Source organism: Cnephaeus nilssonii (assembly GCF_951640355.1).
Source record: "Cnephaeus nilssonii genome assembly, chromosome: 11".
Classification (NCBI taxonomy): domain Eukaryota; kingdom Metazoa; phylum Chordata; class Mammalia; order Chiroptera; family Vespertilionidae; genus Cnephaeus; species Cnephaeus nilssonii.
Window position 1 is genome coordinate 5,752,865 of NC_137082.1, and position 26,844 is coordinate 5,779,708.

At 52.1% G+C, this 26,844-nt stretch overlaps 1 protein-coding gene across 1 annotated transcript; it reads left to right on the forward strand.

Moving 5' to 3' along the window:
* Positions 1-518: 518 nt before the first annotated feature.
* ANKRD60 (ankyrin repeat domain 60) lies at positions 519-23,120 on the forward strand (the record flags this gene model as incomplete). The annotated part of the gene is made up of 6 exons (XM_079784690.1): positions 519-687; positions 4,991-5,121; positions 6,618-6,783; positions 8,814-9,048; positions 18,735-18,922; positions 22,984-23,120. Exons 1-6 carry the CDS (start codon positions 543-545, stop codon positions 23,118-23,120), a joined length of 1,002 nt encoding a protein of 333 aa, XP_079640816.1. The 5' UTR covers positions 519-542.
* Positions 23,121-26,844: the final 3,724 nt, after the last annotated feature.

Here is a 26,844-nt window from a genome sequence, read left to right on the forward strand (position 1 = left end):
TCGTTTTCCAGGTTAAAGGAACTGACATTGAGAGCAGCCTGGAAGCTTGGCGATGGAGTTGGGGGCGCGGTGGGAGCTGGGGGCGGGGGGCGTGGCGATGCCTCTGTTGATGTCAGTAAAGCTCCCCATTGTCGTAGGGAGCGCCTGTGCCCTCCGGAACATCGTCACGTCCACGTGAGCTGCGCCTGCGTTTATTGCGGGGCCTCAGGCCCACAGAGGGGGCGACGAGGGCGGGGGCGGCGATGACGCGCGGCCTCTGAGCTCAGCGGGTGACGCACTTCGGGGACGGGGCGGCGGCGGGCATGAGGCGGGCGGCAGAGGGGGCGGCGGCCGCGGGGGGAGAGCGGACGGCGAAGCTGCAGGGGGGCGCCCTTCGCCCTGACCCTGCCGCGGGCCAGCGGGGCGGGCGGAGGCTGGGCCCCGTGGGCCGGCGGCATCTCCCCTCGAAACCCCGCGTCCGGGGTCGCACCCACAGCCTGAGCCACAACGGGGACTCGCAGGCCATGAACATGGCGCTGGACCTGGCCCCAGACGTCTTTGTCATGCGGGTGCTGCTGGAAGAGACGGGGGAGATGTTCACTGTGACAGACTGCCACGGCGACATGACGGTGCAGGAGCTCAAGGAGGAGCTGGACCTGGCGGCCGGCATCCCCCTGAACCTCCAGCTGCTCCAGTACCTGGACCAAGGTGGCCCCTTCTCCCCCCTCCCCAGCCTGCTACTCCCTGGACCCGGGTGCCCAGGCTCCTCGGAACCTGCTGGCCCTAAAGGGAAGCAGCCCCATGAGGACCCCCAGGTGTCATAACACACCCTACCCCCTGGAACCCTCCGGTGGAAAAGCAATCCCTGGCCACACAGGGTTCTCCCAGTCCCAGACAGATTCACATTAGCCTCAAATCTCAAGACAAACCTTGTCCGCAGGACGACCCCGCCCCACGAACAGCCCTGTCTCTTAGGGTTCCAATCCCAAAGCAAATCCTGCCCATGTCAGGACCCCAATCCCAAACCTTCTGCCACAGCAGGACCCCCAGCAGCTCAGACCCTCAAGCTCCCCAAGTCTTCACCAGGGACCCAAGTCCCAAAGCCAACAGTGTCCACACAAGACTGCAAGCCCTAAAAGAGCCTGTCCTCAGTGGAACCCCATAACCCAGGGCAGACCTGCTCACAGCAGGACCCCGAACTCAAAGCAAACTCCAAGTCCCTGTGCTGGACACATGGACATAAGAATCCCCAGTCCTCCAGCCAGCCATGTCCACACAAGGACACCCAACGCCAAAACAAACCTGCCCTCAAACCCAGAACAAACAACTCTCCAGGCTAACCCCACATGCCTCAGAACCCCAAATCCTTAGGAAACTGTTTATGCAAGGACGCTAAAGAGTGAAACAGCCCCTGTTCACCTCAGCACCCCAAATCCAGAACAGACCTGCCCAAGACTGAACCCCAAATTTTCAGGGTAACCATGACTGCCTTAGAACCTGGAATCCTCTGGCAACTGAGTCCACACAAGGACACTAAAGCTCAGAACAAGCCCTGCCCACGTTGGGAACCAAAACCAAGAAACTTGGCCAAGACTGAACCCCAGATCCCAGGCTATCCAAGTGACCATCAGAACCCTGAATCCTCCACCGACCGTGTTCACTGATGAGCGCTGAAGCCTGAGACAAACTCTGCCCCTTGAGAACCCATATCTGTAGGCTAACCATGCCCACGTTTGAACCTCAAATAAAGTCCCTAAGCTGCCCCTGCCTGCAACAGACTCTACCCAGATCACAACCCTAAATCAGAGCAGACATGCCCAATTCTGAGCCCCTAATCTCTAATCAACCATTTGTGCCTCTGAACCTCAACCCATCAGCCATTACTATGTTTGTAAGGATGCCAGACCCCGAAACAAACTTCCCACATCTGGACCCCAAATTCAAAGCCAACTCTGCCCACACCTGAAAGCCAAATCCCAAGTTCACCATGACCGAATACACCAGAACTCCAACCCCAAGCAAAGTGTCCTCATAAGGGGCTCCAAAGCATGAGACAAACTCTGCCCACAATAGCACTCCAAAAATCAAGTCAAACCTACCCATATCTGCACCCCAACTCTCCATGGGAACCATGCCTACATCAGCACTCCAAGATTTAAGCCAACCATATCCATGTAAGGAAGCTGAAGTTCAAAACAAACCTCGCCTACTGTATATGAGGACCCCAAATCTTAAAGCCAACTCTGCTGGTACTCGTATTTGAAACTCAAATCCCTTAGCCAACCTAATCTACATCAGAACCCCAAATTCTAGACCAAATCCTGTCTGAGTCAGACCCCCAAATTTCAGGGAAGACCTGTTCAATTCCTCACCCCCAGTTGCCACACTACCCAGGGCTACATCAGAACCCCCAAATCTTAGAACAAGTCCTACAGACACAAGGACTTCACATCCCAGAACAGACCCTTCCCAAAATGGAAAGTAAACCTTGCCTTTATCAGAACCCCAGATCTCGAAGCAAACCCTATCCACATTTGAACCCCGAACACTGGCACTAACCCAGTTCATATCCGAATCCCGATCTCAAGCTGTGTCCTTGTCCACATTAGGAGCTCAGAGCTAGCCCAACAGGAATCAAGCCAGCACCCGAAGCTCGCTGCGGCTCAACTGGGACCCCTGCGCTCCCTGCCCAGACACATCCAGTGGAGGGTAAACACCTGGTGCCCAGTCTCTCCCTCGCCATCCATCTCCTTCCGTCAGCCTGAGGACCTGGCTGTCCTACCCCGATCCCTTGGATGAGAGGATCAAAGCCCCCGGCCTCTGTCATCTCCCCACCCGTGGAAATCAACGCAAAAACACTTCAAGGAAGAGATGAAAAGCTCTGTGGCTGCAGCACAGAGGATGTGAGCGGCGGTACTGCAGACACACTGCAGTGATACTGCAGAGGCCAGGATGGAGGAGACGGATCCGAAGCAGCCCGGGCGCAGCTCGGTGCTCCCGCAAGCGGCCCCAGGGCAGCTTCTCGTCCCTAGCGCTGAGCCCTCTCACCCAGAGAAGTCTCATTGCCATGTCCCTCCCTAAACAGAACGACTCGGAAAGGCGCCTGCGGGAGCCGAGGCCCCTTCCTGTGTACTGGTTGTACGAGGAGAGTATTGGGCAGATGCCTTGGGGATTTCTGAGGCTTTATACAGAGGGAAATAGATCTCAGACCCAGTCTGTATTTAACATGTTACAAACGTGGTGAACTCTTGAAGGACTTAGAGTTCCAAAACAAGTAATTCGAAAATTACGTCTCCTGAACTACGAATGTCTGGCCCCCTTCTGTGAATTTATTTCTGCTGATGAGCTATGCTGAGCAGTAAATTCAAAAAAGCGAAGTCACAGGATTGTGACTTACCGCTGATGTCACAATCCTGTCCCTCAACCAGCACTTAGCGAGTGTTAGAAGCTTGACCTCTCTCTCGGCTGTAGTCCTTACTGTGGATGGCCAACAGGAAAGCGAGAAGGTGGGGCCACGCTGATTGATGAAATGTGGGCTCCTGCCTATATGCAACGAGCCGATGCCTCTGTGCCCACCTCAGAGGTTGCCAGGGGGGTCAAATGAGCTAATGGATGTGAAAACCTTGAGAGACACAAATCTGAAAGGGGTGAGCAAATCCGCAGATGAGGGTCGCCCTGACAGGTCTGTCGTCAGCTCTAATAATTTATTTAAGCGGGTGATAATTAGTGTTTGTGTAAGCTGAAGTCGCTGCCTGCCTGCAAGGAAGAATGTGCTCTGATTTCTTCCCGAGGAGCTGCTCAGCATGTGTGACTCGCACACTTGTCGTTCGCAGGGAAACACAGCTTTACTCCATTTCTTCAAGGTTGATGGGAAGACAGGTTGTCTTGCTTAGTCTAATTACTGATTATCCTCTGTGTTGGAACCACAAACAAGACCCTAATTAACAGATTTGCCAGCCACCACTTCCTGTTTACATCCACCATCCGGAGCCCAGAGGGACGGCGCCCAGTGCTGGAAGGGAGGGCAGGTCTGGCTGGAGTCCTGGCTTTGCCATGCACTGGGGGCTCAGGCAAACGGGAGGTGACAGGCCTCACTTGGCATGAAGATTACATAATGTGGGCACTTCTGCCCTGGCCGGGTGGCTCAATTGGTTGGAGACTTGTCCCATACACCAAGAGGTTTCAGGTTCGATTCCTGGTCTAGGCACATACCTAGGTTGTGGGTTTGACCCCCCGGGCTGGGTGTATACGGAAGGCAGTCGATTGATGTTTCTCTCTCCCATCAATGTTTTTGTCCCCCCCCCCCCCCCCCTTTCTCTCTCCCTTTCTCTCTCAAATCAATAAAAACATATCCCTGGGTGAGAACTAAAAACAAAAAAAAAAACCCACAAAACAAAAATGTAGGTACTTTTTACAGGTATGTAGTAATCACTCGATCATGAAACCCAAAAAAACACTGGTGAATTCCACCTGGAATAAATGATAATTCAATCCAAGCAGAGATGAGACTAATGTGTGGCATTGCTTATGGAGAAAGCACAGATCCAACAGATGTTTGCCATTGCTACTTCTTACCCAACGAAGACAACATTCGCCAGAGTGTTTTAGCTTGACGTCTGTAACTTGTATGACTACACTGTGCTGTGCTATATATAAAGGATAACCTAGTTACTTCAAGTTTTCACTCTGTAGAGTTTGCCTCATGAAATGACTCTAGCGACTCGTGTTTTTCGAAACAGGATGAGTTATAATTGCAGAATTTTATAAATCGTTGCCTTGGTTTTTGTGTTTGGATGTTGTTGTTTGGCTTCTCTTTGAGCCGAGCCACATTAATGTTCTGAAAGCATTAAGGACCACAGGCAGATTTGTGTGGAGCCATCACAGGAGATTAGTGCTCAAGGTTCTGAAGGTATCTTTGTGATACCCAAGGTCAGATCACCTCTTAACTAAACTAACGTAATAGTTTATCTTGAATACCCATTTTTTTCAAAGAAAAACTGATTCTCCGCAGGAATTTTGATGGATGACACTACCCTGAGGTTTCACGATGTCGTTCCCGGTGGAATTATTTCATTACATGTCTGGCGTTATGATGGATGGGCGGACCTGGTTCTGGCGGCGGTGGAAGGGGATACCAGTAAGGTGTTTTCATGATTCTTTAAATGGATATTACACTTCATGAAGCAGTTGTAAATTGTGTGTGTGTGTGTGGCGGGTGGGTGGGGGTGGGGTGGGGATCCCCAGTCTTTAATGTAAATATTTGAGTAGAAGTTTCAGAGCAGGGAGAAAAGATAACAAGGACTTACGTCCTAATGATCAAATCCTGGATCGAGTATTTCCACTCACTCATTGGGTTTGTGATTTCACTGTGTTCACTCACTTTTGACTTATAATCCACTCATGCCCCCCAAAAGAATCTGGGCAATGTGTTCTCTATTCACGTGTGTATTTGGTAAAGTTGGAAACCTAATATAACCGCCAGTGCAGCGCCCCGGATGCCCTGGAGATTCTCGGCCTGGAACACGGGCAGGTGCACCGTCCTGGCGGGGTCTGCCTTTCTCCGGTACACAGCAGGCGCCTACTGTTTGCCAAGCCATGTGCTGGGCTCCGGGGTAGGCGGTGGTGGGGCGGGGGGTGAGGGAAGGAGGTGGAAACCAGCTTGTCCACCCAATGGTGAAGACAAATCACTCAGACACAAGGGGGCAAGTGTGTGTTCTTTCTAGAAAATAAGCTTGACGAATAGGGATGAGCTGTGCGCGAGGAGACGGAATTCACTCCGGCTGGGAACGGGCTGGGGAGGCTGGGTGCGGAGGGGTCTTGGGATTAGGCCTGGGAAGGGTGAGCGGGTTTGGGGGAGGCAGGGACAGCACTGCAGCGCCCCTGGGTGGGTGCACGTCTCAGAGGAGGGTGTGGGGCGGGGCCCCGCCCAGCTGTCCGCACAGCTGCGGCCAGATCCTCCCTCACTCCTCTGTCTCCCAGGCCTCCCCAGCGACTGGGGCTGTGCCTGGACATTCTGGCTCTGGCTCTGGACATGGGTGATTCCCTTTTGTCTGAGCCAGCACCCTGCCTTGTGCACAGTCAGTCTCTCCTCCCCGCCTCCCTGCGCCAGACACCGCCATCAGGGAGAGCCCCCCTCCGTGCTCGGAGCCTTACTCCACCCCAAGGGGATGGTGTTCCGGCTCCTCCTCCCCGAGAGCCGAGTTCAGAGTGTTCCAAAGCTAGCGGACGCAACGGGCCCGGGATAGATCGCAAGGTCGGAATGAGCACGTCTCGGGGGAAGCTTGTTCCCCGAGGGGAGCCCCTCCGTGCTGGCTGGGGTCTTCCTTACCGGCCACAACCACCTTCCCCTGGACACCCAGAAAAACCTGTCTTTCTCTCTTCAAACATGGACAGGAAGCACTTCCTGCCTTCCGAGCCTGCCTGATGGGACGCTCCTATGTCCTGGGCATGGATAGCGTCAAACCACGTCCTCCCTGGCTGTTTCCCAGCTTCCCCATTGGGGTTTGCCCCCTCTGGTCCCACGGTGGGCCTTCCCTGGGCATTTGATCAGACCTACCCTTGGGAGGGCCCTGCCCCGCCTGCCCGGGCCCTGTGCCGTGCGGCCCCCAGGCTCACGCCCCTCTGTGCGTCTTGCCCAGCTCTCCTGCCTTGGAGTGAGTGAGGACTCTCCGTACCGAACCGCAAGTCTGCACTACCTGGGAGAGAAGCAGCGGAAGAAGTGGGTGGCTCAGAGGGCCTTCGTGGCCTTGTACGTCGCCTCGCACAGAGGCCACGTGGAGGCGGTGCAGTATCTTCTGGAACAAGGTAATTGTGCGGCACAGCGGGTATGTTCAGGAGCTGGAGCCCTTTGTGAGGAGGGAGAACAGGGTGGTTTGTCTCCTGGTCCCTTCAGCAGTGGTCTCCTGGGCGCAGGTCTTGTCCACCACCCATCATGGTCCCTGTCGGAGGTGTCTTCGGACATGGTAGCCAGGGGCTGGTCCGCTCCCTTGGCCAGGTCTCCGGGGAGTTCTCTCTGCTGGGGGAGAGCGGCTGAAGGGGCGTCCTGGCTCCGTGTCCAACCAGACACCCCGGGGCATCCCCCAGTGCCTGTGTGATTTGCACCCCAGCTGAGGTTGGGTTTCTGACACGGACTAGGGGCCCCAAGCTGGCACCCTTCTCCTGGTGGTTGGCAGCCCTTTCCTCCAAGCCTTGAGATAATCACCCCAAACCCTCTTCCCCTCTCTCTCCCCCGAACCCCCAGCCTTAGCCTGCATTGTCCCTGAACTAAGGGCTTCCCATGAGATTCTGCAGGAATGGGCTTCATCTCCCTGGAGGTAGGATGTTTTTGAGAAAAGAGGCCCACAGACGGAGGTGTCGCCCATTAAAGAACAATGCACAGTAGTTGCGGCCAGGCCAGGCCAGGCCAGGCCACGCTTCCCTGGAAAAAGGAAGCGCGTGACAGGCAGGGTCCTTGGTCAATGGTTGGAAGCTCAGAAGAGGGCCTCATCCAAGGGTCTCCACTGTCAACGCCCCCAAATTAGACCCTTTCTTTCCCGCCCGCAGCCTTGACCCAGCCTCTCTCCACTCGGTCTGCTTTTCCCCACTCCCAGCAGGCAGGGCAGGCGAACATCTCGGGTGCGCGGGTAAGGTGACCAGCGGCGGCGTGATGGAGAGAGCTTCCGGACTGTATCCCCCCTCCCCTGCCTTCTGCCTGTTGTGAGATGAAATATGGGCTTTTCACAGCCCAGCAGTCCTTTAAGCTCATAAAACGTCATTTTCACTCTGATGGAACTGTGATGTATTTGAAAGGACCAGTTAAAAAATTACAGCCAGCTTTGCAACGTTTTCTGTCCTTTGCAGACAGCCATGGGGAAGAGGCGACTTGGCCCAGGCTGGGCGTTAGGAGAACCTATTTAATGAACCCTGTACCTCACCGACCAGCCGTTGCTCATAGAAACGGGCTCCCCAAATGTCAGTTGCATGGAATGAAAGTGCCTTGTTTTCTGTGTCAGGACATTTGTTACCCAGAATTTGATTCCACTCAACAAGTCCACATTGGACACCTGTCATTAGCCCACCCGCCGGCAGGAGGCAGTGAGGGATGCGATCAAAGCCAAGTGTGTCTATGAGTCAGGCCGCCCGTCGTCCGTCATCGCCTGGGCGCCCGTCTTCCCCAGGCATCGCGCCACGTGCTGGGGAGGAAAACAAAACCACTGTGCTTTCTGCCCTCGTGGAGTTTATGAAGGGAAGTCAGCACATGATTACAAGCAATTAATTCCATGGTCGGTGTGCACAGCGTATCTTCCGAGCTTATACAGAGGAGCTCGGGGGTGCTGGTGAAGGAGGGGATCCCGAGGGAGTGAATGAGCCCTAAGAAAGGAATACAGTGAGCCCAGGGGCAAGGGAAAAGGATGGGAGTGTGGTTGGCAAAGGGCACAGCACATGCAAAGGGCCAGGGGCAGGATGGGGGAGCAGGGTATATTTAAGGGGTGAAGATGGGAGGCTGGTATGATCGGAGCATGCAGGGTGGGGAGGAAGAACATTGTGGGGGTGTTGCTGGAGTGACAAGGGGGAGGGGAGGGGAGATAGAGCAGTAAAGACCTAGGACATTACCCCAAGGGCAGTGGATGCCAGCAGCGGGATTGGAGGAGGGTGAGTGGCTTTTTGAAGAATCACTGGCTGCGCTGGAGGAGAGCCTGGGGGTGCGGGGGTGCTGGGTGCTGGGGATGCATTGTCCCGCGCCTAGACCTGGTGTTGAGCGTGGGAGCAGTTGTTAATTTTCCTAATATTCCTTTCACAGCCTCAGCCCCTCCAGGCTGGATGTGCTTCCCTCAGCCAACTTTCTTATTTTACAGGAGCCAACTGTCTCGGCCGATCCCCCATGGGCAGGACTCCCTTGCACGTGGCTGCAGTCACGGGCCAGTCGGACTGTATAGGCCTCCTGCTCCAACACGGGGCCTCCATCTATGCCAAAGATGCCAAGGGGGTGACCCCTAAGGACATCGCCCACCAGCTGAACCACAGGCAGGATGAGCAGCAGATGTTCCTGTTCTCCCAGCAGACAAAGCCAGGGGCAAAGGGCCTGAAGACGTGAGAAAGGCTTTCCAGGGTGGAGAGTCTCCCAGGAGGACACAGCTGAGCTCCCACTGGGATGTTTGCTGGTCAAAGCTGAGCCGGGCAACTTTTGAAGCGCTCAGATCCACGGTGACCCTTGGTGAGCAGGAAGGCAGGAAAACATGGCAATTAATCTGAATCAGATAGTGAATTATCTGTCCTGGTTGCAGAGGACCTGCGGAGGGAGCTGATAGAAATAGGTGAGCTGTGTTCATTTTGTAACCCATTACGGCCCTAATAGGCTCCATGCCAGCCTTTAATTTTAAGCTGTTTGTACGTGGTGCCTGATAACGCCACTCAGGGTGATGAGGGCCAATTACCTTGTCCCGCGTCCGGAGGCCGCCTAATGCACCGGGTGCCCGGAGCCCCAGCAATCAGGAGAGCGGCTCTGCCGTTACTGCACGACGCGTGTTGGCACATGTCGGGAGGCCGTGTGCAGTGAGCTTCCGTTGGTAAAGCTCACAGAACCAAAGGCTCCCACAGCTAGTAATGTTCCAGAAGTTTCCCTGAGCCATCCTTGAGGGGTCTGAGGCTTGAGTCGGGGTGAGGTGGGGTTGGGGGAGAGCTCGGTTCTCCAAACATGTTCTCCAGAGGGTGCCTGATTTGTTGCAAGGCAACACGTTGGCATTGAGTGTGGAGGTGGTGGTGTGAAAGATGATGAAGAGCTTGTAGAAGGAGCCGGCACCTTCTTTCCTTGTGTCCCATCGCCAATGGCCCAAGCACCACCTCCCACCAGCTTTCTCCTTCCTTGCTGGAACCCAACTCGCTGCAGGACCTTATGGGGCAGCGTCTATGCTTAATTCTAGGTTCTGTACCTCACAGAAGATACAGACCTGCGGGCCCGACCTGCTGTGTGGATGAGGGAGACTGTAAGGAAGGGTGAGGTCTGAGGCAAACTGACACACACTCCCCTGTCTGAAGGCGCCATGGCTCAGCTCCAACAGAAATGGGGGTCAAAGGCAGCCAGATCTTTCCAAGCTGTCCAGAGCTGGAAATTGAGTTTTTGATATAAGTTTTGGTTTTGAGTGTTGGCTTGAATTTTTTAAGGATTGTGATATGGTACAAAAGGAGAAGATTTGAGACACACCCATAAGACTGCCCTCCATTGTGAAACTAACACGTTTCACAGAGGAAAGTGGTGGAAACAACTTGAGACTCATTGGGACAGTCCTTGGCTCTGAAGCCACAGGGCGGATGGCCCAGGGTCCTGTCCTGGATGTTTCTCTAACGCCCTATATTCTATATTGTGGAATCCCTCTCGGGCGCCTAAGTTGTGTTTTTAAAGTGATGGAGATGGCATGGAATCCTGGCGCCCTTCCTTCTGACTTAGGTCCCAATAACTGGATTCAGCTTTTGAATTAATTGGCCACATTTCCTGCTGTCAGAGCGAGTAAGAGCTGTGTTGATGGGGCCCTACACTCAGCAGACGGGGCTGTACCCAGCTCAGCAATCTGTTTGACAAATAATAGTCAGGAAAAAAATAGAGTTTAGCGTCAACTGTGTCAAAACCGAGATCTTGTTTTTGGCAGGCTTTCTCCAAAGTCATAGGCAGATATTAAATAACCCCATTGAGCGGGTCAATTCATTTAGCTAATGAGGTGTGTGCTGGCGGGGGGGGGGGGGGGGGGGGGCGGGACTTGAGCACCCTTTTAACTTAACAAGTGGCATTACTCAAAGTCATGTTTGCCTGGAGCTTTGCTCTATTGTCTTTGTTTCAGGGGAGCCAAGTGCCGGACACTTGTCCTCAGAACTTTGGAGGCAGCGCTCTGTCTTCCTGCGGCCCCGATGCAATTACACTCTGGGCCAGAAATTGGGCAAATTCCAAGCTCTCTGTGGTGACATTTTGCTCAGTCTGTGGCAGGGTCATTTGAACATGCCCGAAGGTCCTGGGGACTCTTCATTTGAGGAAATCTCAACATCCTCTCTCATATTCAAACAAGCCTCATCACAGGTACAATAAAAGACGTCCATCCCATAGAAGAGTTGATTTGCAATTGATCACAGTCATGTTACATTTATAGATATTTCATTAAACATTTTTTAAAGGTGTTTTTTTGGGTCATTCTTTGAAGCCAACAGAAAAAACATTTGGGGTTGGGGCATCTCAAATATTTTTGTAGGACTTTAGGATCCGTTTAGGCCCAAGGCATTGGGGATGGCGTTTAGCAGTGAAACAGCGGTGGTTTGCAGGGGCCCAGGTGGGCCTCACCTCTCCGAGGAGAGAATGGGCTTCCTCTGGGAAAGGAGCGGGGCCAGTGTTCTGGGTATAAAGTCCAGCCCCCTCTCTTTATCTTGTACTTCTTGTGAGCCTGGGCTCTCAGTCACTAGAGCAAGAAACTGGGGGACTCGTGTGGCGATGCAGAGTTTGGGGTCAGTGTGGACCCCAGATCACATCTTTTTTTTTTTTTTAATATATTTTATTGACTTTCTACAGAGAGGAAGAGAGAGGGATAGAGAGTTAGAAACATCGATGAGAGAGACACATTGATCAGCTGCCTCCTGCACACCTCCCACTGGGGATGTGCCCACAACCCAGGTACATGCCCTTGACCGGAATCGAACCTGGGACCTTCCAGTCCGCAGGCCGACGCTCTATCCACGGAGCCAAACCGGCTAGGGCCCAGATCACATTTTGCAGGCTTTGCCCTGTGGTTAGAGGATGGAGGGTAGTCATGGTGCCTGGTCCCTAAGGGTGTTGGGAGGCCTAGGAAGTAGAACATGCTCAATAGATGCTAGTTGGTATCATCTGAGAGCTTGGTGGGATAATCTTGCTGAAGTCAAAGGCTAAATTATTGGTGTTTGAGAGAGAGGGGAGATAGGAGAACCATTTGGTGCTTTTCTTGGACTCTCTTAAGTTCCTATCACCTCAAAACTGATGACCTGACACTTTGAGGTCAGCACCCCCAGGAAAATGCCATCGAGTGTCCTTGGAGTTCTTGGTGCCCATGAAGGAGGCTTCCTCGGCCTCTCTGCCATCAGGGACATTGCTCAGCAGGGTGCCTTATGTCAGCCTGGAAAACAGTCCTTGGAACTGGGGAGCCCCTCTGGAGAGGTGAACCACTCACTAGAAGCAGAAGGCAGCTGTGTTTCTACTCGCCCTGGCTGCCAGGATGCTCAGAGCCAAGATTAGGCGCCCCCTGGAGCAAATACCCGCTCGCCCCCGAGTGCGTTGTAACCAGTCTCTCCTCTTGTACGTGTTCAGTTATAAGTCGCCCCCAGTCCTCCTGAGGTCAGTGTAAATGAGAAAGAGGTGACACCAACTGTGGTTCAGAGGGAGCTTTGAACATCTTTCCCAGGTCTGGTTTGGCTGACCCAGCCTCCAGGCCATCAAGCCTCTGGTCACCCTCCCCCGCAGCCCCCACCCACACTGTCTCAGGGGCAGCTAAACAAAGACCCTGAGCCTTCTTCTGCATCCTGTCTATTGGCCTGGTCTCCAGCATCCTTCAGGCCCTGGATGTGGGTGCCTTGGCTGCCCCTCTGGACCTCGGGCCACCCCAGTTCTAGTGGGTCTTCAGCACGGTGCCATCTCTCTCCAAAGACTCCTCCACGAGGTGTCAGCTGAGCTTGGGCTCTGACCACCAATTCTGCCCTCTGCCCCAGACCTGGGCCCTCTAACTGAAGCATGGTCACCAGCCAGTGTTTCCTGGAGAGGCGGAAGGGCCTCCCATGGCATCTCAGGGGACTTAGGAGGCTCCTGACACTCATAAGTGACCCTGAAACCTAGGGTGAGAAAGTCCTCTCCTTTTCAAACCACCCCCCAGTTCCTTTGATTCCAACAAGAAGAAAGTCTCCATTTGGAACTAGTATACTAGACCCTCAGCTGTCTCCCTTTTAAAAATACACAAATGGAGCCAACGGCAGGCAGCTGTGTTTTGCTGCGAGTTAATACCATTGCCTTGTTTTCAGTGTATTTGTGGGCCAGAACTCTATTCCTTTCTTCACTCCTAACCAGTGTGTGACTCTGGGCAAATGGCCGCCTCCAAGGACCTCAGCTTCTTGGTCTATCACGGGGCCCCATCATCTCCATGCCAACCTGGTTGTGCTGGTGAAATAAGACAACTAAGGTGAACTGTGCCCTCCGGACCTGAAGCCCCGACGGTGTGCCTCCCCCCCACCCCCAGCCTCCTGGGAGGGCCGGGCCTTGTGAGCTGCTAGATCTGTTTAGAATTTTCCTTTGCCCCTGGCTGTGTGGCTCTGGGCCAACTAGTTGTATTTCTCAGAGCCTCAGTTTCTTCATTGGTAACAGTGGGCACTAAAACCTGCCCCTGTCATTGCTGGAGGGTTCCGATGCCTGCACAGAGCAGACGCCTGACAAACAGCAGGCGTTGCTCTTACTATTATCACGACCGCCACCTAATTTGCTTACAGTGTTTACTTGCTGGGAATCAATAGTCTCCCGGTTCCCAGAGCGCCTCATCCATCCTCAGCAAACCTTATACAATAAGCGTCTCCATCCAGAACGGATAGTTCCCAACTTGGGGGATAAATAACGTCCCTGAAACGTACTGATTTTTTGCTATTAAGTACAGAACTTCCTCGGCAACTTCTAGAAAGCCGTTTTGAACGTCAAACGCCAGGGTCAGTTCTGCAGGAGAGGGAAAAAACCATCTCAGGCGAGAGGAAAATTCCGGGCGCCGGGCTCGGCCTCTGCAGTGTGCACTGAGTGCGAAAGCACCCGGCAGAGGGCAGAGAAACCCATTAACATTTAGAAAACGCGGCGTTTGTGTTCATCGGAAATGTCACAGATGCCGCAGTCTGCGTCACAGTCAGAGCTCGGGAGCAGGGCCCGGCGACGGGGGCTCGCAGACAGGACGGGGGCTCGCAGACAGGCGCCTCCGCCTGGACCCCTGAAATTGTCTGCAAAACAGGCGTGTTGCGCGCCTCTTTTTCTGGGAGAATGTGCACAGCTCTTCTCATCACATCCTGCAAAGGTCTGTAGCTCCCCCTGCCTGACGTTCGCGAACCTGGACACAACACAGGGAGACCAACCTCGCCAGTTGTCAGATCAAATAAATAAACCCGTGCAAGGTCACCTACGCATGGGGTCGTGTGCATTGTCACTGCGCAATCGGGAAAATGATAAATACTGATAACCCAGGTGCCTGGGAATCGGCTCTGTCCCGCACAGAGGGATGCCGTTCTGGATGACGGCCCCACAATAGGGCTTCCTCTGTAAAGCCACGCTGCAGAGACAAAGCCCCAGCACATAACGAGCCGGCGCGGATGTTCACGACAGCTGTTCATGCGGCAAGCGCCTGGAAACACTCCAGTGCCCGCCGCGGGGAATGATGGTGGACATTCTGCAGCCATTAAACAATGGCTTGATTTGTATGTATCGGCCAAGGGACGGCCACCAGGGCTGTCCGTGATGTGTCAGCAAGTGAAAAACAGCAAGTTGCCCAGGAAATGTGTGTGAGCTCATTAAGTTACAGTTTTAAAATGGAGGCAGACCTAATAGATGTGCATTGAAGTTTATTGGAGCAAAACCAGAATAATGTCAAAGATTTTCAAACTCTTAGCAATGCTGACTTCAGGGCGGGAGGTTGCTAGAATGGTTGGTCATAACTATTGCCTTATATTATTATTATTATTGTGGTAAAATACCCACCCATATAACATAAATTTGCCATTAATGGCATTTAGTACATCCACAATGTTGTACAACCACCACTACTGTCTAGTTCCAGAACATTTTTGTCCCCTAAAAAGAAACCCTGGGCCCTCTGTTCCCCTTAATCCTAGACAACAACTAATCTACTTTCTGTCTCCATGGGTCTGCCCATTTGTGATATTTCATATCCATCAAGTCCTGCAATGTTTATCCTTTTGTATCTGGCTTCTTAGCATAATGTTTTTCTGGTTCATCGTGTTGCAGCATATGTCAGCACATAACTCTTTTTATGGCTGAATAACATTCCACTGTTTATCCGGTCACCAGCTGGGCACACCTGCATTGCTTCCACCTTTTGACTATTGTGAATGCTGCTGCTATGAATGTGGGTATAGATGCATTTGTCTGAGTCCCTGTTGTCAGTCTTTTGGATATATACCTAGGAGAGGAATTGTTCAGTCCTAGGTAATGCTATGTTTAACATCATGTCTTACATTTGTAATTGAAATATACAAAAAGGGAAAAGAAGGAAAGAGAGACCCCTCATGTGAGCTCTCCAAAGTTTGAGACACAGTCTTTCATTGAGCACGGATCCCAGCTAGATGTTGTACACGCATTCTCTCCTTTCGCCTCTGCTACATCCTGAAGTCGGAGGTTTTTCGCCTTGAGCACACAGGGAGGGACTGTTAAACACAGGAGGCTGTGCTTCACTTCCCAGAGGCCCTGGATTCGTAGGTTCCAGGCAGAGCCTGAGGTTTCTAAGCACCTCTGTGGATGCTGCTGCAGAGTGGCACCAAGCATGTTCTAGGCCATGTCCATTTTTTTTTTTTTTTACCGAGAAAACAGAGGCCCAGAGAAGTCAGCAACTTGCCCAGAGTCACACAGCAGGTGAATGGGGCAGTAAGGATGCCCGACCACAGACCATGGTTTTAACAAGCACCTGACAGTATTAAACTTGCCTGATTACAGACCACTCTCCTTTTCCAGGAGTGGACCAGCTTGCCTGGGAGGACTTCCTGGTGGCTGAGACATCAGGTACCTCTCTAAGGCCCCTTCCTCTGCTCATAAAGCGCAGAAAATACCGGCACCCGTTCTCACAGCACTGTGTAGCTGCTCACCCAGAGCCCAGCCAGGACAGGCCAGGCGGCTGGGCACCAGCAGGCAATGCAGAGGAAGGATGGAGGAGCAGGTAATCGAACCCCACTGACGCCTCCTCTGTTCCTTTCAGAGCCCCAGCGACTGTCAGGACAGGCCCGAGGGGGTCCTGAAAAATTTCTTCCACCCTCAGTCTTCCATTCAGAAGGAAACCCTCCCACAAGCCCTCCCTAGGCCTCCCAGGGGGCTCGGAGGCTCCCGCTAGGTGGCGCTGCTGCGCGCGGTTGATTCAGGTGGCCAGGAAAAGCGGCCACCAGGTGTCGCAGCGAGACCACGAATCAACTCTCGCCCCAGAAACTTCAATGGGACTTGGGTACATCCTGTCCCCCAGGAACAAATTGTAGACCTGTTGCATTTATTAATTTTCTCCTCCCATTTAGGCCATTCTACCCCGGGGGACTTTTCAATCTTGGTCCTTTTATGCTCTTTTGATCTTTGTAGACTATAGCATTTTAAAAAATATCTAACTTTTTGTGGATAGTATTTTCACATAAAGTTAATAGTGTAAGATTTCAGAAATGAATACTGTCTTTCAATTCAAAGATTCCTCCTGCAGGGGCTCATGGTCTTAGGGTGAGGATGAGAGCCAGCCAGCTTGAGATTAAATTCCACTTATTTTAGTCCCCGAAGGGAGGAAAAGTCTAGGGCCTTCCTTGCAGCCCTACTGAACATTTTAATCAATGACTCTGTCACTCAGGAGGGGATGCAACAAGAAAAGCAAGACAGAATTTTGCTAACTTAAGTGTTTTGAAACTCAAGGGTCTCTACGTTGTTTTCCTTGAGTGAAATATAAGCAATAGCACGCGGAGAAGGGCTGAGATTTAGAATGATTACTATTTCTACCGAAGGACAACTTCAAAGAAGGTCAGGATTTAGCCCCACCTTTCAGCAAACTGCAGTATATAGGGTGTCCCAAAATACACACTTTAACAGCTGATACCTCACTTAATTTTCACTCCTTTTTAGGTTTAACTGATTTGAAATAATGGGTGAAGCCAGACTAAACTTTGAACAAAGAAAATTTATCCTAAAGTGCCACTAGACTATTTTTTCATGGGAGATACATAAAAGACAAAGTTTATGGTTCAAAACCGGCAACAGTCGATGAAGAGGGCACACAAATCCCGAATGAAATGATTCTTGATGTTTGCGATCCCATTGCTTCGCATTATCAGCAGCGCCTGGGCCAGAATGGCCATCAGTGTGAAAACGGGCATGGGCAAAAAATTATTCATTTCTGTAGATTCTTTTAAAATTTGAAAACGAACTGTACGTTAATAAACCCTGGCTTTATAATCACTCCAAGTGTGTACACATTTTTTGGTACACCCTGTATTTTATGCCTTGTTTATCTGACACATGGTTTAGGAATTATATTTAAATAAATAAAAAAAGTGTTTGATCTGGTTTTGCCAGTGCTATCAAGTGTCTCATTTGCTTCTTGTAAGAACCCAGGTGAGTCAATGTCACTTCCTTTGAAAAGAGATGGGTCTGGACTATGAAGCTTGGAGCATTGAACTTGAGTCAGACACAGGTGACAGCAATGAGGCGAGGGGTCTGCCCTGCTCCCACTGGTGCGTCCACCAAATACGGTAATTGAGCTCACGTGCTAGGAAGCACCCCCAGGTTCTGGGCTACTCCGACTGGGGGTCAGGGATGGTTTCCGGCTGCCCGTCCACCCCGTCGGCCCCGCCTCCCTGTCTGGGGGAGCCATCAGATCCTTTGGCCATTCACTGCTGTTAATCAACTGCTGCCTTTTGCAAATCTCAAAAAGTCCAGCCTGATCCAAATAGAAACTGCGATCGCTCTTCCCCTGTAGCCCCCTCTCCAGCTCAGGCCAGCTGGGTTGCTAGAGGCTGTGGGACCCTGGTGCCTTTGCCACTGTCCCCCACGCCCCTCCACTTGCCCAGCTTCTTCTGGTGCTTTGGGGTAGTGAGATGCAGAGGGGAGTTAGGGAGGGCTGCCTGTTACTCTCCACAGCTGCCGTAGGCCCTTGGTCAGGGTCCCCAGGCCATGAGAGAGTGGTGGTGACCCCCACTTGGGACCCTCACACAGGTGATTCCCACTGGCCTCCTGAGACCGGCCTCCTCCTCCCTCTGGCTGTCCGTGGCTGTTCGCCCTGGCCTCTGTGTGTCGCAGGGCAGGCAGTACTTGGGGAGGGGAAGGGGTGGTCTTTAAGACGGCACCGGCCCCTGCCTGCCTTCCCTGTGCCCACGTGGCCCATGGGAAACAGTCCTCGTCCTTATTCCGTGGGATTCTTGAAGCACAGGCTGCTCCCAAGAACGGACTCTGGAGACAGTCGCTTGGTAAAGCTGGGGACAGTGGGGCGTGCCCAGAGCTCCCTGCGGGAGGACAGCTCTCTCCAAAGAGACCTCCGCTCCCTGCAAGCTTTCTAACCTCCTAGAAAACAGTGGTTGGCCATTTTTTGGGGGGTGGTGGGGTGGGTCTCAGAAGTGGCTTTGGCTCAGTCTTAGCAAGTAGAGCTGTCACCTGATGTAAGTGCCTCTCTTGGAAGATGGGGGACACGTCAGTTCTTAGTGGTGGGCTTCAGCGGAAATTCAGGTTCTTAGAATGGCGAACAGGCTGCCCCCTGTTCCTGGCTGAGGCTGAAATTCAAGGGTGCGTCTGGAGTTGGCAGCGTATGTGTTTCCTGAGGCTGCAAACAATTGCCGAAAACTTGGTGGCTGTCACAGTCCTGGAGGCCAGAAGTCTCGAAGAAGGTGTTCGCTGGGCCATGCTCCCTCCCAAGGCTACCGGGAGCATCTTTCCCGCCTCCCCCAACTTCTGGTGGCTCAGGCGTCCTTGGCTTGTGGCCACATCCCTCCAATCCTGCTCCATCTTCACTCGGCTTTTTCCCGTGTGCCTGTGTCTGTTTCTCCTCTTCTCTCATAAGCAGGACTTGTCCCTGGATTGAGGGCCACCCTAATCCAGGATCTCATTTTGAGGTCTATAACCACACCTGCAACGACACTTTTTCCAAACGAGACCACATGCACAGGGTCCAGATGGAGATATCTTTTGAGGCCACCATCCCAGCCACTCCAGCGGTGATGTCTGAGGCACCCACCATTCCCCCAGGGGGATGTGAGTGGCTGGGGCTCACAGGGGAGGGCCTTGGCAGGCATGTGGATCTAGGGTTGTCAGCAAGTGGGTGGAGCTAAGAGGAGAGGGCTCTGGACAGAACAGAGAAGGCGGCCAGCACAGAGCCCCAGTGGGCCTGTATTTGGAGCCCAGGTGGAGGGGCCGGCCAAGAAGGAAGAGTGGAGGCGCTCAGACAGTGGACAGAGTTAAAGCTGCTGACAGGCGAAGCCAGCTGAAGGTAGAGAGAGACCATTCGACTTGGCCACGCGACTGTCCTGGACAAGGCCAATGGCAGGGCACGTTGGGGACCTGTGTCCTCCTGGGGTGGGGGAGGGGCTTTGAAGAGCCCGCGGAACCTGGAAGGATGGAGCCTGCAGGTGTGACAGCCCCTCGGGGAGTCTGGCTCCATGGTGCCAGGGGGCTGTCCTTCCCCAGATGGGAGCGTGTCTCTGTCCTGGGAAGGAGCCCGCGGGGGGGGGGGAGGGGGGGGACCACGAGGCCCAGGGGCGGGGCCAGCTGGGGGCGGTGGTGGCTGCGGAGGGCGGGGCCTCCTGCGAGTCCCCAGGTGCAGGGCTGCCTCTGAGGGACCCACCCCGCCCACCTCCCAGGCCCAGATCCCTAAAATCTTTTGAAATCTTTTCTACTCGAGACTTTAAAAAGCTGTGTGTTATAGAAAAGCTTAAGCACGTAGGAAAGATAGACCAAGCAGAGCCAAAGTTGCTAACTTTTGCTATAGCCGCTTTCTCGTGGACACGTCTCCCCCCAAACCCTTGAGTCTGCCTCCTCTCAGAACAGAGGCCTTCTCCACTAGCTACAGCGCCCTACCCAACGAACAATGCTTCCCCGGCAGCCCCTGTGCTAGCTGACTATGGCTGCTTAAAGAAACGAGCACAGGCTCAGTGCTTCAACTAACAGATTTATTCCCACGGTTCTGGAGTCAGAGCCCGAAATGGGTCTCAGACTGAAGCCCAGGAGTCCGCAGGGCTGTCCCTCCTGGAGGCTGTAGGGAGGGATCGTTTTCCTGCCTCTCCTGGCGTTTAGAGGCGCCCCCATTCCTTGGCTCACGGCCACCTTTCCCGGCCTTCACAGCCAGCACCTGTCTGACCGACCCGGCCCTCCCGCTTCCCTCTCAGAGGGTCCTGGGGATTAGATTGGACCCGACGATCTCCCGCCTCTGGATCCGGAATCGACTGCGAAGTCACGTTTGCACAGAAGGGAGCACCTTCGCAGGCTGCACCGAGGACGCGGACACCTTTGGGCCACCTTCCAGCCGATCACAGCATCGGGCAGCCCGTCAGAATTCACGTCTCCCCGGTGCCCAGAACGTGTGTTAGAGCTAGCGATTGCTCACTCGATTCCCTCCCCTTTAGTCGCTGCATTTGGTTGTAACAGCTCAAGTCTCTCTCCCTTTTTTTGTGTTAATCCTCACCCAAGGATATTTTTTCCGATGCTTTTTAGAGAGAGTGGAAGGGAGGGAGGAAGGGGGGAGAGAGAGAGAAACATAATGTGAGAGAGACACATTGCTTGTTTGCTTCCTGCATGCGCCCCGACCCGGGCCAGGGCCAGGGCCAGGGATCGGACCTGCAACCCCTTGGTGTGCAAGCTGATGCTCTAACCACTGAGTCACACCAGCCAGGCCTGGAGTCTCTTTTAACATAGAGCAGCATCCCTCTCCTCTCCCCCCCCCGCCCCCAAATAGGCAGCCCAGGGTCCTATGGAAGGTCTTACAGCCACGTGCTATCTTTCAACTTGCTCCCCTGTCCCTGACTTCCGGTGAACTGGATGTGGGACCCTACCTGGTGGGATCAGATTTAGGCTGACTGTTTTGCCAGATCAGGAGGTGAGTGACCTTGGTTGACGGCGCCAAGCATGCCAGGTAGCCCCACTGTGCGATGTGCGGGGCAAGCCTGGGTTGTACTGACAGCTGCCTCCGCAGTGGGAAGTTATGTGCCCTCCCCTGGACTAGCCAGTAATTTGGGGGTGACCCTTTCGCACCCTATGAATACTGTGTCTCCCATCTACCTTTTTTTTATTATGGTAAAACAAGCATTACATGAAATGTACGATTTCAACTGTTCTCAGTGGACAATTGGGCGGCATTAAGTGCATCCACACTGCTGTGCAGCCATTACCACCCCCATCTCCAGGACGTTTTCATCTTCCTGAACGGAAACGCTGCCCCCATGGAACGGGAGCTCCCCATTCCCTCCTCCACCAGCCCCTGGCACCCTCCATGCTCCTTCCTGTCTCTAGGAATTTGACTACGGTAGGTGCTTCATGTAAGTGGAATCACATAGTAATTGTGCTTCCATCTGACTTTTTAAAAAATAGCTTGGCCCTAACTGGTTTGGCTCGGTGGATAGAGCGTCGGCCTTCAGACTGAAGGGTCCCAGGTTTGATTCCGGTCAAGGGCATGTGCCTTGGTTGTGGGCACATCCCCAGTAGGGGGTGTGCAGGAGGCAGCTGATTGATGTTTCTCTCTCATCGATGTTTCTGACTCTCTGTCCCTCTCCCTTCCTCTCTGTAAAAAGTCAATAAAATATATTTTTAAAAAAGTAGCTTGATTGAGTCCTGGCCTGGTGGCTCCATTGGTTGGAGGGTCATCCTGTACACCAAAAGGTTGCAGGTTCCATTCCCAGTCGGGGCACATACCTAGGTTTTGGGTTACATCCCCAATTGGGGTGAGTATGGGAGGCAACTGGTCAATGTTTCTCACATCCATGTCTCTCTCCTTTCTCTTTCTCTATTTCTCTCTCTCTCTCCCCGCCTTCCTCTCTCTCTAGAAGTCAATAAGAATATATCCTTAGATAAGGATTTAAAAAAGTAGCTTTATTGAGGTGTAATTCATGTACCATATAATTCACCATTTAGATGTACAATGCAATGGTTTTAAGCACACTCACAGAGCTGTGTAACCATCACTTCTGTCTAGTTCCAAAATATTCTCATCACTCTCTAGGGAGTCCCCATACTACTCATTAACCAGACACTCCTCATCCCCCCCCCCCCCCCAAACCCACCCAGCCCCTGACATCCACTCGTCCTTCTGTCTCCGTGGATTCTGGACATTTCATATCAATAGAATCATACAGTTTGTGAATCATTGTGTCTGGCTTCCTCACTCAGCATCACGTTTTCAAGGCCCATCCATGCTGTGGCATGAGTCAGTACTTCATTCCTTTTTATGGCTGAAGAATATTCCTCTGCATGGATATTTATCCTCTGGTCTTTTGATGGTCACCCCCCCCCCCTTTTTGCTTTTATGAATAATGCTGCTGTGAACATTTGTGCACAAGTTTTTGTGTGACATAGGTTTTCAGTTCTCTTGGGTATATACCTAGGAGCGGAATTGCTGGGTCATAAGGAGCTCTGTATAATCATTTGGAGAACTGCCAACAGTTTTCCACAGGGGCTGCCCCAGCCTACAGTCCTACCGGCAGCGGAGAGCTTTCTGACTTCTCCACCATTGTCTGCCTTTCTGATTAGAGCCATCCCAGAGGGTGTGAAGTCATATCTCATGTGGTCATGCGGTTTTATCCCCATCCACTCTTTCTTAAAGTGATACTCCCTTCGGAGCCAATTATTTCCTGGGGCTGTAAAGCAGTGATTTTCTCACTGACAGAAAATTTCATTTGCTGGCATTCTCCTGTATAAAAACAAAACCAAAACACAGAACCTTTACTCTTTCTTCTGGGCATATTTTCATTTTCTGAAAGGCAATTCCAACCGAAGGGCAGGGAAAAGGCTCCGTTCTTGATCATTCTGGATGCTGGAATATTTATATATTCAGTGTATTTCAACCAACTACTACTACTACTACTACTACTACTACTACTACTTATTATTATTATCAATACTCAGATAATCTCAAATTTGGCTACGGGATGTGACACATTAAAAAACAGGTCTATTGTGATATAACTTACATAACCCTAAATTCAAACTGTTTAAGTGTGCAATTCAACGATTTTTAGTAAATTTCAAAATTTGTGCCGTCATCACCACAATCCAGTTTGAGAACATGGGGCTCACACTGTGACATGGCGATTCTCGTGCTTTTCCAGCTAACCTCAGCGCCAAGGTGGAGCACGCGGCGGAGCCTGCGATGAGCTGGCACTGGCCTCTGGACCAGCCCTCAGGCCTGTGGTCGAACCACTGCGATTCTGCCACTGCATTCGAGGTCTTCCCTTGCACCTTCTAGAACCTTGCTACTTAGAGTAGACGGAACAAGCAACATTTGGGGGTTTGTTAGAAACACAAATCTCTCCCTGCAGAGTCAGCTCCTGCATTTTAACCAGACCCCTGGGGGTCACATGCACATTCAAGTCTGGGCGCTGCTGCTCTTCCTGAGGTTCCGTCACCTTCACACAAAACCAGCAGCTTCCTCAGGGCCGTCCACACTGGCGCAGCAGGCGTGTGGTGCCAGTCTTCCAGCTGGATGACATGGAGAAGCAATTTTATTTATCTTCCGGGGCATTTGTGGCATGCCTGGGCATCAGGGCTGGGCAGCTGGCCTCTGCCGAGACAGGCGGTCCTGCCTGACCCTCAGACTCCGCTCCATGACGCTGACTGCTAAACCTTTGTGGTATCAGCAGGGCCCTGTTTTGTCCTGCTCTCTCTCGAACACTTTCTTTCTTTCCTTTTTATTTATTTTATTTATTTTTTTAAATAAATCTTTATTGTTCAGATTATTACAGTTGTTCCTCTCCCCCCTCCCCCATAGCTCCCCTCCACCCGGTTCCCCGCCCCCATTCCCTTACTCCCCCATTGTCCTCATCTATAGGTGTAAGATTTTTGTCCAATCTCTTCCCGCACCCCCTACATCCCCTTCCCCCGAGAATTGTCAATCCACTCCCTTTCTATGCCCTTGATTCTATTATATTCACTGGTTTATTCTGTTCTTCAGATTTTTTATTCACTTGATTTTTAGATTCACTTGTTGATAGATATGTATTTGTTGTCACTTTGTTGTTCATAATTTTTATCTTTACCTTTTTCTCCTCTTCTTAGAGAATACCCTTTAGCATTTCATATAATACTGGTTTGGGGGTGATGAACTCCTTTAGTTTTTTCTTGTCTGTGAAGCTCTTTATCTGACCTTCAATTCTGAATGATAACTTTGCCGAGTAGAGTAATCTTGGTTGTAGGTTCTTGCTATTCATCACTTTGTATATTTCTTGCCACTCCCTTCTGGCCTGCATAGTTTCTGTTGAGAAATCAGCAGACAGTTATATGGGTGATCCCTTGTAGGTAACTAACTGTTTTTTCTCTTGCTGCTTTTAAGATTCTCTCTTTGTCTTTTGCTCTTGGCATTTTAATTATGATGTGTCTTGGTGTGGTCCTCTTTGGGTTCCTCTTGTTTGGGGTTCTCTGTGCTTACTGGACTTGTAAGTCTATTTCTTTCACCAAGTAGGGGAAGTTTTATTTCTTCAAATATGTTTTCAATATCTTGCTCTCTCTCTTCTTCTGATACCCCCATAATTTGGTTGTTGGTACACTTGAAGTTGTCCCAGAGGCTCCTTACACTATCTTCATACTTTTGGATTCTTTTTTCTTTTTGCTTTTCCAGTTGGGTGTTTTTTGCTTCTCCATATTTCAAATCTTTGACTTGATTCTTGGGATCCTCTAGTCTGCTGTTGGATCTCTGGATATTATTCTTTATTTCAGTCAGTATATGCTTAATTTCTGATTGGTCCTTTTTCATATCCTTGAGGGTCTCACTAAATTTCTCGGAGGTTTCTAGAAGATTCTTGAGTAACCTTATAACCGTGGTTTTGAACTCTATGTCCAGTAGTTTGCTTTCATCCATTTCTTTCATTTGTGACTTGTTTCTTTGTCTCCGCATTTTGGCTGCTTGCCTGTGTTTGTTTCTATGTACTGGGTAGCTGCTAAGTCTCCTCGAGTTGATAGAGTGGCCTTGTGTGGTTGGTGTCCTATAGAGCGCAGTGTCTCAGCCTCCCCAGTCATCTGAGGTGGATGCTCTTGGTGCACCCCTTTGTGGGCTGTTTGCACAGTTTTGTTGTAGTTAACCCTTGATTGCTGTTGGTATCACTGGGAGGAATTGACCTCCAGGCCAATTGGCTGTGATGACCAGCTGTGTCTACACTGGAAGATCTGTTGTGCAGGAGACACCCTTATGGTGCAGGACTTGCTTCAGTAGGGCCTTGGTATTCACTGAGTCTGCCCCTGGGTGTGTCTCTTATGGATGTGAAGAGTTGTAATCTGATATAATCTCACTCTGACCACTGGGTACACTGGCTCTTGGATCTCCAAGGAGGTGCAAGGTCAGCCACTGTCTAGGGCCACCCAGCAGGAGCTACAGAGAGATCTGCAGATTCCTCCTCTTTGTTTGGGGTTTGGAAGTGTCCAGAGGAGGCCCAGCTGTGAAGCAAGGCAGGCTGCTGCTGCCAGGCCTTGGGCCTTCTTTTGGAAGCTCTGGAGCTCTCTGACCCAGCTGCAGTTTGACAGGTTTTAGGTGGAGAAAGGACAGGCCATTCATATGCAAAAGCCGATGTGCACAGCTTCGGTGGGGTTGTAAATTGGGTGGGGTGGGGTCTCTGGGAATCACCAGGGCAGAGCAAACAGCAATGGCTGCCAGTCAGCCCTGAATAGGAGAAGTCCCTGGTTTCCCCGCATCGCGGCCCCCGTGCAGGAACAATGATTACTGTGAGCACCTCTGAGAGAAAGCTGCCCTCGCATTCCTGTCCCGATGCCAGACAGTCCAGTTTCTCCCTGTATGTGTCTGGGTCCCCCAGAGTCTCACCCAGAACTGGAGTTCAGAGCAAGTGGGAGCTTGTATCTCCCTCCCAGTTTAAAAAGCAGCACATCCAGGTGCAGCACATTCCGCGCCTCCACACCACTTACCCGTCTCAATGCGCTTTCTTCACCTCTCCAGTTGTGGAACTTCCACTCAGCCAGCTTTCCCGCGGTTCTGGGTGGTAGTTGTTCTGCCATTTAGTTGTAGTTGTGAGAGGCAGCAAGTACAGGTGCTTACCTATGCCGCCATCTTGGTTTCAGCCTCTTTCTTTCCTTTTTAAAAAAATCCTCTCCAGAGGATATTTTTTCCTATTGCTTTTCAGAGAAAGTAGAAGGGGCAGGGGGGTGGGGGAGAGAGAGAAACATCAGTGAGAGAGAGACACATCGACTGGTTGCCTCCCGCACATGCCCCAACAGGGGGTGGGGAATGAACCCAAAACCCAGGTATGTGCTCTTGACCAGAATTGAACCTGCGACCCTTCTGTGGGCCAAGACTCCAACCACTGAGCCACCGGCCAGGGCGTGGCCACTGTCTTCCTGTTCTCTAGGACAGTGGCTCATTGAGCCGCTCCCACACCACTTGGAGACCCCCCCTGCTCCTCTCATGCCATCCTGAGGCGGCCCCTGGCTGGGCTCCAGGACCCTCTGCTGTTCCTTCTTGCCACAGCGGCTCCGGGAGACCGACTTGTGTCCTCTCTGCGTAGACACTCTGGGCAGCCATAGTCTCATGGGGGTCTTGTCCCCTCCTCCTGCCTCCCCCTTGTGGAGAAACTGTGCCCATCTCAGGGGTGGGAGGGGCGGGAGGGCAAGTTTTCTAGGAGGTTCACCCGCCCATCAGACCTGCTCCCAGCGCTGCACCCCCTGGTCCCCTCCCTTCCTTGAAGGATGAGATCTTTGACACCCCAAAGCCGAGGACTGTCGCTGGTTCTCCTCTCTTCGAGGAGCAGTCTTCCTTCTCAGAGGACCCATCAACGGCTTGGTTCCCACAGTAGGAGAGGAGGTGAGCGGGAAAGAGAAGAAGGGAAAAGATTACTTCAATGCAAATTTCATTTAAGACTCAGAGCGCCATTCCTTTGGGCTGGTGGTAAATGGAGCTTTGGTCAGTCTTATGAACTCTGCCCCGCTGGGGCACGGTGTTGTCATCGCTGATCAGATGCCAGGGGTCCCAA